The 16,735-nt window shown below is 54.0% G+C and overlaps 8 protein-coding genes across 8 annotated transcripts; 4 read left to right on the top strand and 4 right to left on the bottom strand.

Moving 5' to 3' along the window:
- Positions 1 to 634: 634 nt before the first annotated feature.
- LTS14_006034 (uncharacterized protein) lies at positions 635 to 2,266 on the bottom strand (the record flags this gene model as incomplete). The annotated part of the gene is made up of 1 exon (XM_064838732.1): positions 635 to 2,266. The coding sequence occupies one exon, from the start codon at positions 2,264 to 2,266 to the stop codon at positions 635 to 637; it is 1,632 nt and encodes a 543-aa protein (XP_064693557.1).
- A 540-nt stretch (positions 2,267 to 2,806) lies between these two features.
- LTS14_006033 (uncharacterized protein) lies at positions 2,807 to 3,151 on the bottom strand (the record flags this gene model as incomplete). The annotated part of the gene is made up of 1 exon (XM_064838731.1): positions 2,807 to 3,151. The coding sequence occupies one exon, from the start codon at positions 3,149 to 3,151 to the stop codon at positions 2,807 to 2,809; it is 345 nt and encodes a 114-aa protein (XP_064693556.1).
- Positions 3,152 to 3,818: 667 nt separating this feature from the next.
- On the bottom strand, positions 3,819 to 4,562 carry LTS14_006032 (uncharacterized protein; the record flags this gene model as incomplete). The annotated part of the gene is made up of 1 exon (XM_064838730.1): positions 3,819 to 4,562. The coding sequence occupies one exon, from the start codon at positions 4,560 to 4,562 to the stop codon at positions 3,819 to 3,821; it is 744 nt and encodes a 247-aa protein (XP_064693555.1).
- An 890-nt stretch (positions 4,563 to 5,452) lies between these two features.
- NSP1 (FG-nucleoporin nsp1) lies at positions 5,453 to 8,194 on the bottom strand (the record flags this gene model as incomplete). Its single annotated transcript, XM_064838729.1, has 2 exons — positions 5,453 to 5,801; positions 5,865 to 8,194. The coding sequence occupies 2 exons, from the start codon at positions 8,192 to 8,194 to the stop codon at positions 5,453 to 5,455; spliced, it is 2,679 nt and encodes an 892-aa protein (XP_064693554.1).
- Positions 8,195 to 8,563: 369 nt separating this feature from the next.
- Positions 8,564 to 10,171, top strand: LTS14_006030 (uncharacterized protein; the record flags this gene model as incomplete). Its single annotated transcript, XM_064838728.1, has 3 exons — positions 8,564 to 9,066; positions 9,119 to 9,392; positions 9,449 to 10,171. The coding sequence occupies 3 exons, from the start codon at positions 8,564 to 8,566 to the stop codon at positions 10,169 to 10,171; spliced, it is 1,500 nt and encodes a 499-aa protein (XP_064693553.1).
- Positions 10,172 to 11,764: 1,593 nt separating this feature from the next.
- Positions 11,765 to 13,466, top strand: LTS14_006029 (uncharacterized protein; the record flags this gene model as incomplete). The annotated part of the gene is made up of 3 exons (XM_064838727.1): positions 11,765 to 12,493; positions 12,557 to 12,766; positions 12,819 to 13,466. The coding sequence occupies 3 exons, from the start codon at positions 11,765 to 11,767 to the stop codon at positions 13,464 to 13,466; spliced, it is 1,587 nt and encodes a 528-aa protein (XP_064693552.1).
- Positions 13,467 to 13,773: 307 nt separating this feature from the next.
- LTS14_006028 (uncharacterized protein) lies at positions 13,774 to 14,549 on the top strand (the record flags this gene model as incomplete). Its single annotated transcript, XM_064838726.1, has 2 exons — positions 13,774 to 13,923; positions 14,220 to 14,549. The coding sequence occupies 2 exons, from the start codon at positions 13,774 to 13,776 to the stop codon at positions 14,547 to 14,549; spliced, it is 480 nt and encodes a 159-aa protein (XP_064693551.1).
- Positions 14,550 to 15,427: 878 nt separating this feature from the next.
- On the top strand, positions 15,428 to 15,804 carry LTS14_006027 (uncharacterized protein; the record flags this gene model as incomplete). The annotated part of the gene is made up of 2 exons (XM_064838725.1): positions 15,428 to 15,697; positions 15,754 to 15,804. 2 exons carry the CDS (start codon positions 15,428 to 15,430, stop codon positions 15,802 to 15,804), a joined length of 321 nt encoding a protein of 106 aa, XP_064693550.1.
- Between the last annotated feature and the right edge of the window lie 931 nt (positions 15,805 to 16,735).

The raw sequence follows: 16,735 nt of genomic DNA, 5'->3' as shown, positions 1-16,735 counted from the left end.
AGCTTCGAGCTCATCCATGTTCCTTATCGAACCTCCGCATTCAAACGAGCTGCTACAGTATATGCAGGTCACATGCTCTGCGACCATATCCATCAATACTGCAGCCGACTATTGCACGAACATGCATGGACCATATATCGAGACATTTGCTATCCTCACTGATACGACTTTGACGCATAAACATCTACAGATGGAAAACTCTGTCCCTTACAGCTCTACAACTATCGAGTGGCCAAAACGGTCGCTATAGCCAGAGCCTCGTTGTTGCTTCGTCCAGGAGTCCAGGATGATCGAGATGATACGAGCTCGCTGAGGACATCCTTCTCGTCTTGACTCACTCGATTCCCCACGATATTGACCTGGTAGCTGATGTAGTTCTATAGGCCTCATCTTTGTTCGATTCTGGACAGAGACAAAACAAAGCACATGAAGCATACGTCAAGGACGTGTGACTGTGTGGAAGCAGGTCTTTCTTGCGAGTTTATGTTGCGATTCTATTCGTGCACAGATTTCCTACAATATCGTACAGCATATCATTACCTATACATCACATACGAAAGATGCTTAAACGAGTGTCTAGAAGCCATGGTAAGCTCAACGTCACATAAGAAAACCCCCAAAAGATTGTCTAGCCTCATGCCGAGCTCTGAACTCGACTTCTCGCCTGCCTCTCCTTCCTCACACTCTCCCTCCTAACCACCCCACCCCACCCCTCCCTCTCCACCTCCAACCCTTCCCAAACCCTCCCAGCCGCATCAGGCAAAGGAACCCTCCGATGCACAGACTTGATCGTATCATTATTCGGATAACTAGTCACCAAAATCGAAACATGGCTCCCATGAAGCCGATGATCTACCGTCGTGTCTCCCTCCGACTCCTCGCTCCCAGCCGTTCCAGGGCGACCGAATTTGAGATTGTACAGTCGACGGACCTCATCGACGTCGGAAGCGCGGACTGATGTTTCGTTGTTGGGGTGGTAGAGTTGCTGGTTTGTTGGAGGAATGTGGGTGGCGATACTGGAACCGGACCATGACCAATCTTCTTCATCCTCGCCTTCATTGTCAGCTTTACGCAGTCTAGTGGCTTGGGCGATTGCTTCGACGACACTAGCTGGTGGGCTGACAGGTCTATCCGGGATCCTCACGCAGCCGTCATAAAGGTCTTCCATGCAAGTTGCGTCGCAACTACATCGTCGGGCCCTCGCGATCGAATTATGCGGTGGTGCCGGATTCGGTTCTTCTGGGAGCGCCTTGCTCGTGTTCAGAGGCAGGGGGAGCATAGACGACTTTTCGGGGATCGTTCTTGGCGTTAGGTTGTGGTTGAGGATGTTTATCGTGTTCCAGCTTTCCACATTACTGTGGCTCTTAGTTGATGGGATTGGTGAAGAGGCGAAGCCGGCATCGACGAATTGCGTCCATGTTGTCATGCCACTGGCGTTGCTGAGTCGTCTGCTCTGCTTCGCCGTTGGAGCCGGAGCAGGAACATGCGCTGGAGCGGGAAGAGCTGGTGGTATTGCCTGCTTCTTGGAAGCATTGCTATTCCCTGATCTCGGGATCTTCTGCTCGGATGCAGCTTTCGAGACTGACTGAGACCTTGTCACGCCAACCGGCCTAGCAGTCGCTGCCGTACGCACGAAAGCTTGGTCGCCAAGCTCAGCTCGTCTACGCTGTGCTTCAGCTATCGGGATGGCGTTCGCCACATCCATGGGAACCCCATTAGCATAGGCGCGAGAATCAGCTCTGAACCCCGTAGGCGACCGGATGGTGGATTTTTCGATGCTTGGACCGCGGCCGTGGGTGCTGGTGAGACGGCGAAGGCCGGATCGAAGGGTAGTTGATAGAGTCCTGGACAGCCCTGTTTGGGTGTTAGTTGGTGCGGGTGCTCGCGTAGCTTGAGCAGATGACTGGGCTACCCTGCTACTCTGTGACCGCTTGAGATCATGATCCCCCGGTATCACAAATGGTAGTGGCGGCGTCGGTCGTGGATTGTTGAAGGCTTCAGCACCGAAAGGATGGGCATTCTTCGACGTCGACGCAGTGCTGGCTCGATTCAAGCTAGGCGTCACCACAGTCTCCTCTTCAATGAGTGTCTTGACCGAGAAGTTACTTCGCTCACGGGGTTTGGAGTACTTGACGTAGTGGCTCTCAGGCTGCGAGTATCGACTACTCGTCGCGCTTGGAGTCACGGAGAAGAAGTCCGCTAGGGGGCGATTGGAAGGTGTGCTGGAGGTGTGGAGGGTGGTTGGGGTGGAGGTATGGGAAGACATACCTGCTGTCTTTCTTGCTCTTGGGCTGGTTAGCAGGGCTTGTGTGGTTCGCTTGGTTGTTGACTTCGACGGCTGGGTTGGCTGTTGTGGTATCCTGTAGTGCAGGAGACGATAACCAGTATCGTTTCTTGCGCACAGGATACTATTTTATGCCGAAGTAGGGAACGATAAGTCATGTTTGAGGCGGAGTGTGTTTGGAAGGATATAGGCACGTGTAGACACCAAGGGCATTGTAATTGGGGGGGACTTTATAGGCAGGGCAACCACGGTAGGACACAAGTCGATTGTGAGGGTAGGTCAATAGGTATGTGGAGATGCTTTGTTAGTACTCATGATGCGTACTATACAATGGCCTTGTATCCTGCCCAGTAAGCAACAAAGACGGACTCGAGTCGTCGTCGTCGACTTTGGTGGAACGCCAGATCAAGCATGAACAAAGGGCTCACAGACATACTGGAGCTCTCCACATCTTGTTTCGACGTCCCGGGCTGTAAGCAGACCAAGATCCAATCCGCTTGATGTGAAATCATCACCATACTCCTATCCAGCATCGACAATACTTGACAGGAAATTGAGCCCCTTCAGTTCCTCCCTCGTCAGTGGCACAAAGTTACCCGCACCCACCGAACCCAATGCCGCAGATGCTTGGATTTCGGAATTTAACAGGCAGATCCAGGCCCTGTTGATGCCCGGTCTGTCGTAGGGGTGGAAGTCGATACTGCATGGTTTCCACAATGAAGGGGATCTGTCTTTCGCCTTCGCGCCTACCACCTCCCAATTCTGTTGGCTGGTCCTTCTTAGGACGACGGACCATGAGTCTGGACCGGCAACACGATTATCGAGATCATGTAAATGGCCCCAATAGTTGGCGAACCTGTCGCTCATTTTGACCTTATGACAATACCAACCGAAGTCTGTGTGTATTTCAATATCTTTGATACAGGCGAAGACTTTGTCGTGGATTTGCGCCAGCGCCGGTTTGTGGGAGTTTGCAGCTCTAGAGGCAGAGTTCGTATAGCACATGTCGTAGATCTTGAAACTTGTGGTTGCCCGGTAACGAGTCCACGCAATGGCATAGAGCTGATAGCACTCGTCTTAGATGGCGCGGCAAGTGAGGAGCAAGTCGATTGTGGGTGATTCTGCGCGCGAGAGGTCGACGGCGTTTGCATTTGCATCATTGCCAGTGAAGGCGAGATCATAGATCTGGTTGCGAAGCTCGGCCGGTAGCCTGGAGAGGTGGCAGTCGTCCTGCTGCTTAGTAGCATGTATCATGTCGATTATCCTTGGATGTGTCACTGTTCTACGAAGAGAAATGGTGTTGTAGATAGAAGGCATTGTGAGTGGGCAATGTCGTGCTTACCGAAGCTGGCTTGCCAAGATCCCGGCTTACGCTAGTGCGAGCGGGACCCGATCACAAGCAGCAAACACTGTTCTTCGTCAAGTAAATGAAATGTGAATGCAACGATGTGAGAGCTAGGAGATGCCTTCAGACTGCACTGTTCGTCATGAGCAGCCCAGTCGGCCTAGGTGCGTTCCGCAACTCCAGCTTCATTTACAGACAAAGAACGAAAGTTCCGCCATCACCCAAAGACCTTGTCACGCCCCAACCCAATAAAGCCCACAATTCCTTCTTCGTCACTGGAACCAACTCACCATCATGCTCGGTATCAAGCGTAACCTCGGGCACGAACAAGTCCACATCCATCAGCACATACCATTCCCGCCTTGTGCGGCCGTCCTCGTACGCAACGCGATCACTTATGATATACGATTCCGGAGGCCGATCGAGTACCGCATGGTCATTCGGTGCCATGTGAGCTAGTGCAGGTCTCACTGGAACCCACTTCCGGCGCGCGCATCGCTGGAAGTCGACTGAGTATGTATTACCTCGAAGACGCTGGCGGCTAGCGTATACATGGTGGAAGCGATAACGTTGAGAGCACCGACCGCGACTGAGAAGTCGGTTGAGGTCGGTGTGGAGCTCGGCCTTCCTCATCTTCGCTAGTGTGGCGTCGTTGAGTTCCGCCAATGCTGACTCGAATTCTGCTTTGGAGGCTTGAGCATTGAGGGTGAAGGTGGTGGTTGTCCAGTACCGATGTACAGTAGCTTCGTATAGCTTCAAGGACTCATGGTAGATCTCGTGGCACGTGAGCATCAAATCGCACTTCAGTGGACTGAGGTCGAAGATGCTCCCGTCCTCCAATGTGTCTCCGGCGAACACGAGCTCAAAGATTTGGTTGCGGAGCTCCGCCGGGAGCTTAAAGAGATGACAGGCATTCTCCTGATAAGCAGCCATTGTGGTCGAAACGTATTGCTGAGCGCCGGGGAAGCTTCGTGTCCAGATGCACGTACCGAAGCAGAGATGATTGAAGCCAGAGGCATTTGACAGCACCAAGGTCGTGCTTGCCCAGGTTGTGTCTCAGAATTCAAAGCTGGCGCTAGCCCATCAAGCTCGTCAGAAGCAAGCATCGCCATTTACCACCATGACTCTACTGTTCCGTGTGTAGCCACAAGCAGGACTCTCAACGCCATTCGCTATCCTCCTTCTACTCTTATGTGAGTGCGACCAACGCCATCCACAGAACCGCCACATAGCAAGATAGCGCAACTGAAGGCCTTTGCGGCGGGTCCCGACTTTGAGCACAGCATCCTATGTCCCTTAAACAACTTCGCAAACATTTGTAATTCTAGATCAGATTGCCAAGTATTTTCCGCGGGACCCGGTCGATTGCAATGAGATGCTCCCTGTACTGTTGAACAGCCATCGACCTGTGACCTTCCGAACCTGCACGGTTTGTCCATACTCCAACTTGGAAGCTACCAGGGAACAAATCAGTCTTCCCGCCACCGCCCAGAGCCCGTCTGTTCATCGATCCCGTCAACCATAAAAGTGAGTCGCTTGATCCCGAGCTTGAGAGTACAAAGGAGCAGGGGCCCAAAGATTGGGGAGTTTCATTCGAGATTCGCCAGTCGAGCATTGTGTACAAAACCTTGCGCGTGGTCCATCTACCAACCCATTCTCCATCACGCCAGGCACGCCAGACCTCCCATCGCGGCAGCGCGCCGAGAGCGACGAACCATGCCCTATGCATTGAGTCTCCCTCTTGTTGGAGTGCGCACATATTCTTACACCACCCCTCCGCCCATCCCTCTCAACCCCCTCTCACGGACAAAAAAAGTATCCCCCTACCGCCTCCCCAAATAACTCCTCCCAAACCCCTCGACCCACTCCCCCCTCCCCCCACCAAGCCCACTCCTCTCACTCAAGCCCCTCGCCTCCCTCTGCGCCAGCTGCACCTTCCCCTGCAGCATCGCCGCACCCTGATCAATCGCCTGCAATTGACTCAGATGCCCATTCAGAATCGTCACGATATCGGCCAGGGGATCCTTATTGTCCTGGTGATTCCTGCTGGTGCTTCTACCACCGTTGGCAGCGGAGAGGGAGGAGGAAGAGACGTTGATCTCCTCGATCATGGAGGTGAGGGAGTGGTGCATATCCGTCAGGCGGTTGGAGCAGGATTCAGCGGTTTTGTATCTGTAGTCCATGTTAGCAAAGGGACGTGAACGGCATAAGTACTTTGCATAGTCATCAACATACGTCCTCTCCCTCTCTCGATCAACCCCCCCAGGCCCCCCACCGCCTCCCCCTCCCTCCCCAAACCCACTTCCCTCCATCATCCTATCAACCTCGCCCTCATATCTGTCCAACAACGCCTCCAGCTCCACCTGCCCATGCTCCACATTCCCCAACTGCCTCTCAACCTCGGAACAATCCCTCTCCGCCTGGAAACATCTCCCATACAACGCGGAGATCTTGGAAGAATTCTCCACGAGCTGTCGATCCCATGTACTGACGCGCTGGGCAAGTTGCTGGAAAGTCTTTTGGTGTGTGGCGAGGGAGGTGGACCACATGGTTAGGATCTCGTCCATGCTTTTTGATGCGAGGCGGGATTGTTGGGGTGGTGCGGGCCCGGTGGTGGAGGCTGTAGCGGCAAGGGCGGGTGCTGCTGGAGCTGCGGTCATGGTGGATTGAGAAGCGGCTGGAGCGGTATTGCCGAAGAGCCCACCGGCCGGAGCACCGCTGCTTGCGGCTGGAGCTGCCTGGGATGAGGCAGGTGCGCCGAATAGTCCTCCACCACTTCCACCCGCGTTCGATGCTGCTGGAGCTGCAGCACCACTGAATAGTCCTCCACTTCCGCCTGCACCGGATGCTGCTGGCGCAGGAGCAGTAGCACCGAATAGTCCACCAGACCCTGCTGCCGGAGCAGGTGCAGCAGCAGGAGTCTGCGAGGTCGTGGATGGTGTAGGCTGAGTAAAGCTAAATGATGGTGCTGGTGCGGTAGTGCTTGCTGGCTGAGCAGGAGCAGACGAAGTAGTCTGCCCAGCTGTTGGGAAGCTGAAACTAGGAGCCGGTGCCGAAGTTGTGGAAGCAGTTGGCTGATTCGCTGTGCTCGAGGCAGGTGCACCTGGCAGCTTGAAACCACTGGCGCCACTGAACAGGCCTTGACCAGCAGCCTGCGCAGGAGCCGAGTCACCAGGCTGGTGTAGGTTCGAGAATAGACCGCCAGCTGCGGGAGCAGATGAAGCTGGAGTAGCCGAGCTCGATTGCTGTGGCTGGGCAGCTCCACCGAAAAGACTAGGTGCCGCTAAAGGTGTGGCATTTGGACCTTGAGCAGTTGTCTTAGGGGCGAATAGACCACCATTATTCGATTGAGGTGTTGAAGATGATTGTGTAGGAGCTGTACCAGGGAATTGGAAAGCAGGCGCTTGTGTAGCTGCTGGCTTGGCGCCGAACAAGCTACCACCTTGCTGGGGCTGGCTTGTGGCTGGCTCGTTCTCCTTCTGCTTGCCCGCTCCACCGAACAACGAGCTTGACGGTGGGTTACCAGCGGGTGTGAAGCTTGGAGGAGCAGTTTTGCTGTTTTGAGGGGTGATGGCGCCGAACAATGGCTTGTCGGCAGGCGTCGTGGATGTGCTTTGGCCGAAGACACTCTGCGTACTGGCGGGCTGGTTCTGTTCGGCTGCTGGTGCATTTTGCCCGAAACTCCAAGATGGCTGATTGCTAGCTGCGGCGGCACCGAAGAGGCTGCCACCAGTATTTGATGCAGGCGCTCCACTCCCGAACATTCCACCAGCTTTGGGCTGCTCGCCTGGTGTAGCAGCTGGACTTGCCGAAGGCTTGGCGCCGAACAAGCTGCCGGCTACCGGAGCGGATGAGCCTGCAGTTGACGAGCCGAAAGGATTTGCGCTTGCATTGTTGTTGTTGTTGTTGCCGCCGCCGAACATTCCACCAGTTGAGCCAGAGTTGCCGCCGAACAACGACGGTGGTTGCGCACTGGGTGTCGCAGTGCCCGAAGCAGGCGTGCTACCTGTAGCTTGCCCGAAACTGAAGCCACCTGCAGGTTTGGCTTGTGAGTTGTTCGTATTGCCAAAGAGTCCACCCGCGTTGGAAGCAGGAGCGGCACCGAAGCCCGAGGTTGGCGCGTTGGTGTCACGGCCAAACAGACTGCCAGCTGTAGTCTTGCTCTGTCCAAAGATCGACCCACCGTCATTCGCACCAGATGTGGCGGGTGCGCTGCCCGAAGCACCAGCGCTGCTCGCCTGCTGACCAAAGTTGAAAGCCATGTTTTCGTCGGCAGGTCTCTTGGCGGCTGCGGTAGTCCAGAAGGGCCGTCCCTGGCTCGCGTTGTCCGCCGCTACCTGGCGTCGGGTGGCTTCGAGTAGGTCGCTGGTGTCGGGAATGGAGAAGCTGTTGAGATTGAGGGAAGGGTTGGGTTGTTGTCGTGCTGCGTGATTTAGACCGAGAGGGGGTCTGTTGACATTGGGTCTTTTGTTAGTGATGAACAGCTGGGGTTGACGCGACTGGCGCGCAATAATGTGTGGAGGCAGTACCTGTGAAGGAGGAGGGGGAGGGGGAGGGGGAGCCATGTTTTTGTGAGTGATAATCTGTGTGCTGCTGTGGTGATAATGCGAGGAGGATGGTGCTGTACTTACGGAGATGGCTATGAGCAAGCACGTCGAATATATCGCACAATTAGCTATTGTCAATAGTCGTGTGTGTTGCTATTGTCGTTGGCTGCGAAACGCGATGCTGAACGTGGAGAGCTTCGACATAATTTCGCGCTAGTACGCGGACGGTTTCGGTTAAGCGAGCGATCATACATGTAAGCATCGGCAATGCATAAGCCAAGCTCTAACCCGACTTCATAGCACAGCCTCGTTCTTCTCTTACTTATGAATAATAATAATAATATGTGAAGTCGAACAGCACATACTGACAGTACACGCACGCCCATCATGTCCGCACTCCAACCACCCCGCATCAACACCCAAGACCCCGGTGCTCATGACCTCTCCGGCAGCGAAGACGAGCACTTCTCCTCCGCTTCCGAAGGCGACACACCTCGTGGCCACAACCGGGCTCCCAGCACACCCGTCACTCGGGTCGAGCGGGTAGATGATCAACCAGCTCATGGAGAGGTGCCCGGTACATCTGCCTATAATCTCCGAACCCAGGATGCCGTACCCGATGAAGTCGAGATCGTACCCGATGGCCAGCGAAGTCGCAGCGCCACTAGGACTCGTGCTTTGAGCGGTCTGAGCGAAAGCGGTATTGCCCGTCCGTCAACTCCCGGTGGCTCATCCATACCGAAGACGATTGTGGAAAGAGTGGATGACAAACCTGCGCATGGGGAAGTGGAAGGTACACTAGCAAAGGAGCAGAGAATGGCTGATGCTGAGCCGGATGAGGTGAGGCAGGCACCAGCCATAGCGGTGGATGGGGTCGTTCACGAGGGTAGGTGAGTTGGCTGTGGTGGTGCTATCCTAGGAAGGTGCTAACGAGGTGCTCAGAGATGACGATCGAGAAGTAGAGGGTGATGAGCAACAAGGGGCTTGGCTAAAGTCTGTGTGGGAAGGTAAGCAGGGGGGACCTACTGCTAAGAGTGAGGACCAAGATGAAGCAGAAGAGGAAGACGATGGCTTTGGGGACGACTTTGATGAATTCAACGAAGGAGGTGGCGACGACGACTTTGGTGACTTTGACGAGGCGGGTGAAGCAGAAGCAGAGACTGAAGAGCCCCAACAAACAAAACAACCCGCTATACCAAATATCTTAGCCGGTCTTGTAAGTACTGTACAGCTCGCACACCATAGTCTCAACACTAATGAATCTCCTCTCAGCCCCCCCTTAACCTCTCAAACCTCACCCGCACCCAACGCCAAGAAGCACTAACCCCCTACCTCACCGCCATCTTCCCCACCTCCACGCCACTCCCGAATACCAAAGACGTCGCACCCATCGACCCCACCAAAACCTCCCCCTTCCTCTCCGACCGCTCACACTCCCTCTGGCAACAACTCGTCTCCCCCCCACCCATGCAACCCCCCAACTGGACCCGCTCCCGCATCCGCCGTCTCTTCCTCGTTTCCCTCGGCGTACCGGTGGATTTAGATGAGATTCTCCCGCCTAGTAAACAGAAGCGATTGGTGCTGCCGAATATCAATCTCCCCTCTACCTCAGCCTCACCGCGGCCGTCGACCACACTGGATAGGCTAAAAGACTCCACCTTGGCGAACGACTCAAGTACCTCCCTCGACTCAAAACACAACCCCAAACCACGAAGCTCAAAACGCACAACAACGGCCAAAGGACCCCCGCCACCGCCCGACTTCGACCTCAATGCCGCGGCGCTGCTGTGTAGTACCACATCACAAGCCATGTCCGTCTATCTAGACGACGAGCTGAAGGGGCATGTCGCGGGCTTGGAGGGGTTGAACAGAGATGCTAGTAAGGTGTTGGAGTATTGGCTGCAGAGGAAGGATGAGGGGTTGAAGGAGAAGGAGGTGTTGGAGGGGGTTATTGAGAATTTGGTGGGGTTTGTTAAGGGGAGGAGGGGGAAGTAGGGTGGATGACATGACGGTGCTGAGGCGAGCCGTGGGTGGCGTTGGGATCCGTAGGCGCGGGGTCCATGTCCTGATTCGCGCCAAGGCTAATCGCTTTGGTCTGTGGTGGATCGAGGTACTGATACTATTCTGCCACTACTTGAAGGTTTATACCCCATGTCTCTGCTCATGTTGCTTCACGCTTCTGTATAGTGACGACGCCCCGCAGTCGGGATTGCTTCAAAGCTGCCGCAGGACCTTCTCCGCAGCGGTCGCGGTTACATGCCGCCTGCAGTACGTTACCATATCGGACCCCCTGCTATTGTCATATCGCAGAGCGTGGCTGGCCGCCGCATAGTTACAGCACGTACATCTGCAGCCCATGTTCGCCTGCAGCTAGCAGCTACCGGGCGCCTTGGCGAGCCTACCATCGATCTTCGGATCATTCGTGAAGATCTCCTGTGCGTCACCGATTTTCGTAACACCGTCAACTGTCGAAATCTGCTGTAGCATTAGGGGCGTTAGGCCGCCAATAGTGTTGCCGTCAACTTTGCCGAGATGTATGGCGTCGGTAGAGAGATGGAGGTGTCCAGGAAGTATGCCGGATTGATGGCGCCGCCATCTTCGAGTGGACGGACCCAAGGTTCGCCAGGGTCCGGGACGTAAGGTCCAGTCGGGCTGGCGGACGTCGCTGTACCTATGAAGTATAGTTGACGACATCAACAATTCGGCATCACGCCACTAAGTAAGCTGTGCGGGTGCGACACCTTCCATAAAAGCTTTCAGTATCCTCGTGCGCAGCGGAGTAATACATCACAAAGCCTCCGCCGTCGATGTTGAACACAGTGGGTGCCCACACCATCTCGATGCCTACGCCATCGGCCAGTGTCCCTGTCTCGACCTACTCCGGCAAGTTCTTGTCCAAGGCGTCCACGTCTGTAAGCAAATGCCAAGTGAGGCAGTCTGTGGTGCTAGCCACCTAACAAAGATGCATTATACATGGCTTTATCTGGCTGTTCTTCGGGAGGACGCTGGCCGGGACAGAAAGTCGTAGTCCTAGGGTTGTCCAGTCTGGACTTTGCATTTGGGTCGATACCTCTGTCATCTCCAACTGTGTGCCGAACTGCAATAGAGCTCTGGTCGAGAGGCACGGGAAGTTACGGCTTGATACATCACCCGTCTGTACCAACACTCAGAAGAATGTTCGAGGCGTGCTCGTGCAGAGTCTCAAACCTGTCTGAGGAAGTGGAGTTCATTCGGTTCTCTTGGCGGGAAAGTCGGCCCGCGATGTTTGCGGGCTGATGTTTGCCCTTTATTAACCGCACTTCATCAACTGCGCCTTGTTAATCTCTTACGGCACGTTACCTGGAGCACGTGCGCCACAAATCTGCAGGGCAACCCACGAGGACTGATCTCTATAGATCTGGCGGGATTTAAATGACATGCTAATGAATACTCAGATTGCAGTACAACAGCCGCCAAGTGTCAGTGCCTTGTGATGAACTGCGTATCTCCCGCATGTATAGTGAATGGCAACGATAGACAAGATAAAATGATGGTTCCCTCTCCAGGCACGAACGATGGCGCACAGCTGTTTGGTTCTCTCTTTTCGCCATGGCTGCTCGTTCGCTCGTTCTTTCGGCTCTGGCCCTCTTGCCATTGATCAGGGCTCAACAGGTCGGGACGTCACCTGAGGTACACCCTCGGCTTACCAGCCAGTTCTGCACCAAGAAGGATGGCTGCAAGACGCTGCAGACCTCTGTGGTGCTCGACGCTCTAACTCACCAAATCGTCCAGACTGGCAACAAATCTACTATCGAGGGAATCAGCGACTATGCCTCGCATGGCGTTCAGACCTACGGCGACACCATCAATCTTCATCAATACCTCAACATCAACGGCACCGAGCAGACCGTTTCCCCTCGTGTCTACCTGTTGGACCCATCCGGTAAGAACTACCAGACTATGCAGCTCCTAAACCAGGAGGTGACCTTTACGGTCGACCTGTCGAACCTGCCGTGCGGTATGAACGGAGCACTCTACATGTCCGCAATGGATGCAGATGGTGGTCGCAGCGCCGGCAACCCCGCTGGAGCCACCTACGGTACTGGCTACTGTGATGCTCAGTGCTTTAGAACCTCCTACATCAACGGTATCATCAATAGTGGTAATTTCGGTGCATGCTGTCAAGAGATGGATCTGTGGGAAGCCAATGCTGCTGCCACTCAACTCACCCCGCACGCATGCAACGTGACTGGTCTTTACCAATGCACGAGCACCGATGAGTGCAGCCAGCCAGTTGGTGTGTGCGATGAGTGGGGCTGTGGCAACAACCCATATAAGGTTAGTGGCGATATCTGTTATCCGTAGTAAACCATTGAGGGCCTATTGCTGACTGTTCATCAGGGTGATACGAATTATTATGGCTACCACAAGCTCATCGATACCACCCAGCCGTTCACGGTCGTGACACAATTCAAGACGGATGATGGCACTAGCCAGGGTAACCTCAATGCCATCGTCCGCAAATACGTGCAGAACGGCATGGTATATGAGAACCAGCCGCAGACCTACACTGCCTCAAACGGCAGCAGCGTCAACACCACTGCTATTGATGTAAGTGACGAGTATTCAATCCTCTACGCATACAACTAATGAACGTCAACAGAATGGCTACTGCGCCTCCACCTCCTCCTGGTTCGAGCAGCGCGGTGGTCTCGCCCAGATGGGCAAAGCTTTGGACGTCGGCATGGTCTTCATCATGTCCATCTGGAACGACGCCGGTGGCAACATGACCTGGCTCGACTCTGGGTCCAGTGGTCCTTGCACAGCCGAGGAGAGCGGTCCTTCAGTCATCGAGGCCAACGACCCTACCACCAATGTTATCTTCAGCCAGATCAAGTGGGGTGATCTCGACTCGACTTACAAAGGCACTCCGTATGGCCAGCCTCCATCAAACTCGACGACATCGTCGTCATCTACGACCAAGACGTCTACAGTCACGATCAAGACGTCGTCCACCACATCCAAATCACTGTCGACAACCAAGACTTCTACATCCAAGTCATCATTGAAATCCAAGTCCTCATCAACATCGAAGTCCTCATCTGCAACAAAGACTTCTACTAAGACTTCCGCTTCCTCGATGACTTCTACTACGAGCAGGGCTTCGTCTTCAACAAAACCTTCGTCTTCCACAAAGGCAACAATCACGAGCAAGGCCGCTCCCCCGCCACCTCCTCCGCCGCCGCCGCCTCCACCACTGCCGCCGGCGCCGCCAGGACCTCCTAAACCACCTGGATACGGTCTGAGGTAGATGTCTTACGTAGCTAGCTGGCTCTCTCAGATAGGCAGAGTATTTAAGCAGGACAGATTCCATCCATAAGTACATGTCCCTGTCGTCCTTTCGTGCGCAATGCTCATACTGTTGATGAAACCTGCCCACAGAAATCCGGCTCATAATTTATGACCACCTCATCGCAATAGAACTTTACGACATCCAAGCCGTCCTGCTCAACAATGATCAGACAACCCACGCCGCATTCGCTTCAGCCTTCGCCACTTTCGTATCTCCTTGGAACGGGAGATATAGCGCTGTCTTGACCCTCCTAGAGACCTGCAAGATGATCCACTACGGGGAGCAACCACTGATGTGTCAAGCCGTCCAGACCCAGTTTTTCATGCCAAGTCGGGCTGTTAGTCCCAAGCAGCTGGCAAGATGCAGCCTGCAGGCCAGTGGATGTCTCATACTGCAGAGATTTATAACTGCTGCTGTATGTTTTGCCTTTCTTCTACGTTGCATCTCTCTAGTTGCGAAATCTTTTGCTCGAGTAGGTGAGCGTGAGGTCAACGCTCTTGCGGCGAAGTCACGTGCAGGACGACGAGGGGACTCTGTCTTGACCATGACCACATACGATGATGATCAGAAGGGGGTAGGGAGGCTCTTGCGACGGGAGCTTGTTAGTGAAGGCGTGAGAAGTGGTTTCATCCACAAGCATAAGCCGCAGATTCGAGCCTACTTGAAAGGGCTCGCTGAAAAGGGCCTGCTCTTCTAGCAGGCCTTTTTCAGGATAAGACGGCCGTCACCACGACTGATCCGGACTCAAGTGCGGATTTGCTTGCTCATGCGTCGGAAAGTACTGTTATACGACCTAGCAGCCGCATAGGCACGCCTCAGTCGCCCGCCAATGCCTCGGAAGTGGATACTGAGACCAGACCCGCCGTAGACGACAATGACAACGTACCGACTGAAGAGCTAGATGCTGTGGCAGAAGAGCGTACGAATGAGAGCACAGCATCAGATGGCGCTGGCGAGAGCAAGCAATCGGACGCCGTGATCTGGATGCTTGCCGGTCTGCACGGTCTGCAATTTGGCGGAGCAGGACAGAAGTACGAATAAAAATACCTGATGGCCATGGGCCGTGACTCGAACACGCAGAACGCGGTCATGTATGGATACTCCAAAAGTTCCATTTAGGGGAAGTCCACTAGTCACAATGGTAGTAGAGTTGTTGAGATGGAGTTTGAGATAGAGTTGCGGTGGCTGGTCCACAGCTATATTTACGTCCAGGGGATTCAGAGGGCTCGCAGACCGACTGCAGTCCTGTCGAAAGACGTTAAGACTCTTCGCCGTTCCCAAGGCGCGGCGTCCTGGAACAGTGGGCTTGTGAGTTTGATCTTCCTAGTTCGATCACTAATCAGGTGTTGATTGGCTTGATCTCCGATATCACAGGCTGTCTGGTCTTTCAAGCGCCTCAGAGAGTTATTCTCGGTAGTACGACTGTGCCTGTCAAAGATTATAGGCGCCATGTCCGCCAATACACCAAACACACTCACATCTTACCTCATTCCTCTTCTTAAACCTGCTTCATATCGGCATACTGACTAACACTCTCGTGGCCAATGGAACGCTGGTCTGTTGCCGATATGGTCCCATCTTGACATACTGTGCCTTTCTGCCTAGGACACAGCTATATAGAGCAGATCGTTAAGGCCGCCTACAATCAAGCGCCAATCCTCCATCGATGCGACGTCGCTGCTTTAAAGAGTTGTTATTGCGGCACAGTACCGAAAAGCAGATATGCAGCTGGTAAGCGCGCCCACCGTAGACATGTTGGTCGAGAGACACAGTTGTATCGATCGCTCGAGTCAACGTTCGTGACTTGATAACTAATCGGAGCGAACCGCCCCGCCGAACATAATAATTCATTAAGCGCTGTGCTTCGTCTTGTTGGTGTTCCACGTTTACATCGACTCTAAGTCGCACTCATCGGCATCATGTCTCCGGCAGTCGAAGAACAACAACAACAACAATCTTATTCCAAGGACTCCGCAGCCGCAGCCCGCCTAGATCACTTCTTGATATGGCCGGTGCTAGAGAAGCTCACTCAAGACCAGGTCAACAGCACGGACGCCGCTATCCGCAAGATCGTTGGAGGTCCAGATCCTACTGTCATCGAGAAGACGCTTAACAGCGACGGCGAATTAAACTTCTGGTACTGTCCCTTAAACGCTAAGCAGAAAGCCGCGATTAGCAAGTTAGATGCGGTCGGTACTCTTCTGTTATCAATATAATCGGGAAGAAGCTAATGTTTTTGTCGTAGGTGGCCGAAGTCCAGAAGGACGGCCCTGATCCCGACTTCCAGCTTTGCTGAAGCCTGTAAAGCTGCAAGACAGAGTCTAAGTTCCTTTAGCAGCATAGCAGCCTGCTAGTACTCTATAGTGCTTCTATGCTTATTATTGAGAGGTGCATGTTCCGTAGTACAGTACGAGTATGCCAGGTTGAAGCCTCAGGCATAGACTTGGTCTTCTTATGAGAGGGAAGCCTTCGACTTCCTCCTCCCTCCTAGATGACCAACCTTATCAATCAATCGCCCCGGGCTGACGACGCGGTAGGTTCCTACGATGCATCTAGCACCTTTGCGCTGTCTCTTACTGGAGTGTCTTTTGCCTTTGTTTTGCGTTGCATCTCTCGAGCAGCGAAATTTTTGCTCGAGTAAGTGAGCGTGGGCAAATTCGGAAGGAAACTGTCCGATACGCCAAGATCCGAGTGACGCTAGTGGCAGCGCCCGCTTGTCTGCCACCAGTCACAGCTTCTTTATCTTTGACTTCTAATCTTCATCTTGCTGGCATTTGATCCGTCCGCTAGCCATAATTACGGCCTACAGTTGCCATCCTGCCAGCCAACCGTCAGTAGCAAAGCTAGATGCCACCGTGCGCGATATCCATCACTGTACCCCTCATCCATACCAACCCAGTCGAGCAGGTGCTATCTTCGCGAAATGAACTACTGCAGGCTACATCTGCGTAGCGCACACACCGATATGTCGATCACTGGACTTCATCAACCTCCTTCCATCTTGAGCCGCCGAACTCTACTTGGCAGCGGCTTGTCTGGTGATGCGCATCATACTTTATCAAGACAAGGCGTCATGTGCCGGGATCTACGAGATAAGTGTGGATGCCAATGCTCTCACTCTGTCGATTACGGGCACTGTTGGCATCGATGGACGCTGTGCTAATGAGACAGATCTACAAAGACGCAGGCTGTACGTGCCTTGCAATGGCGTTATCATTCCCCTGCCG

This window comes from Recurvomyces mirabilis (assembly GCF_035927965.1).
Source record: "Recurvomyces mirabilis strain CCFEE 5264 chromosome Unknown scaffold_15, whole genome shotgun sequence".
NCBI lineage: Eukaryota > Fungi > Ascomycota > Dothideomycetes > Mycosphaerellales > Teratosphaeriaceae > Recurvomyces > Recurvomyces mirabilis.
The sequence above is the reverse complement of the archived record's forward strand: the minus strand, read 5'-3'. Positions and strand labels throughout refer to the sequence as shown.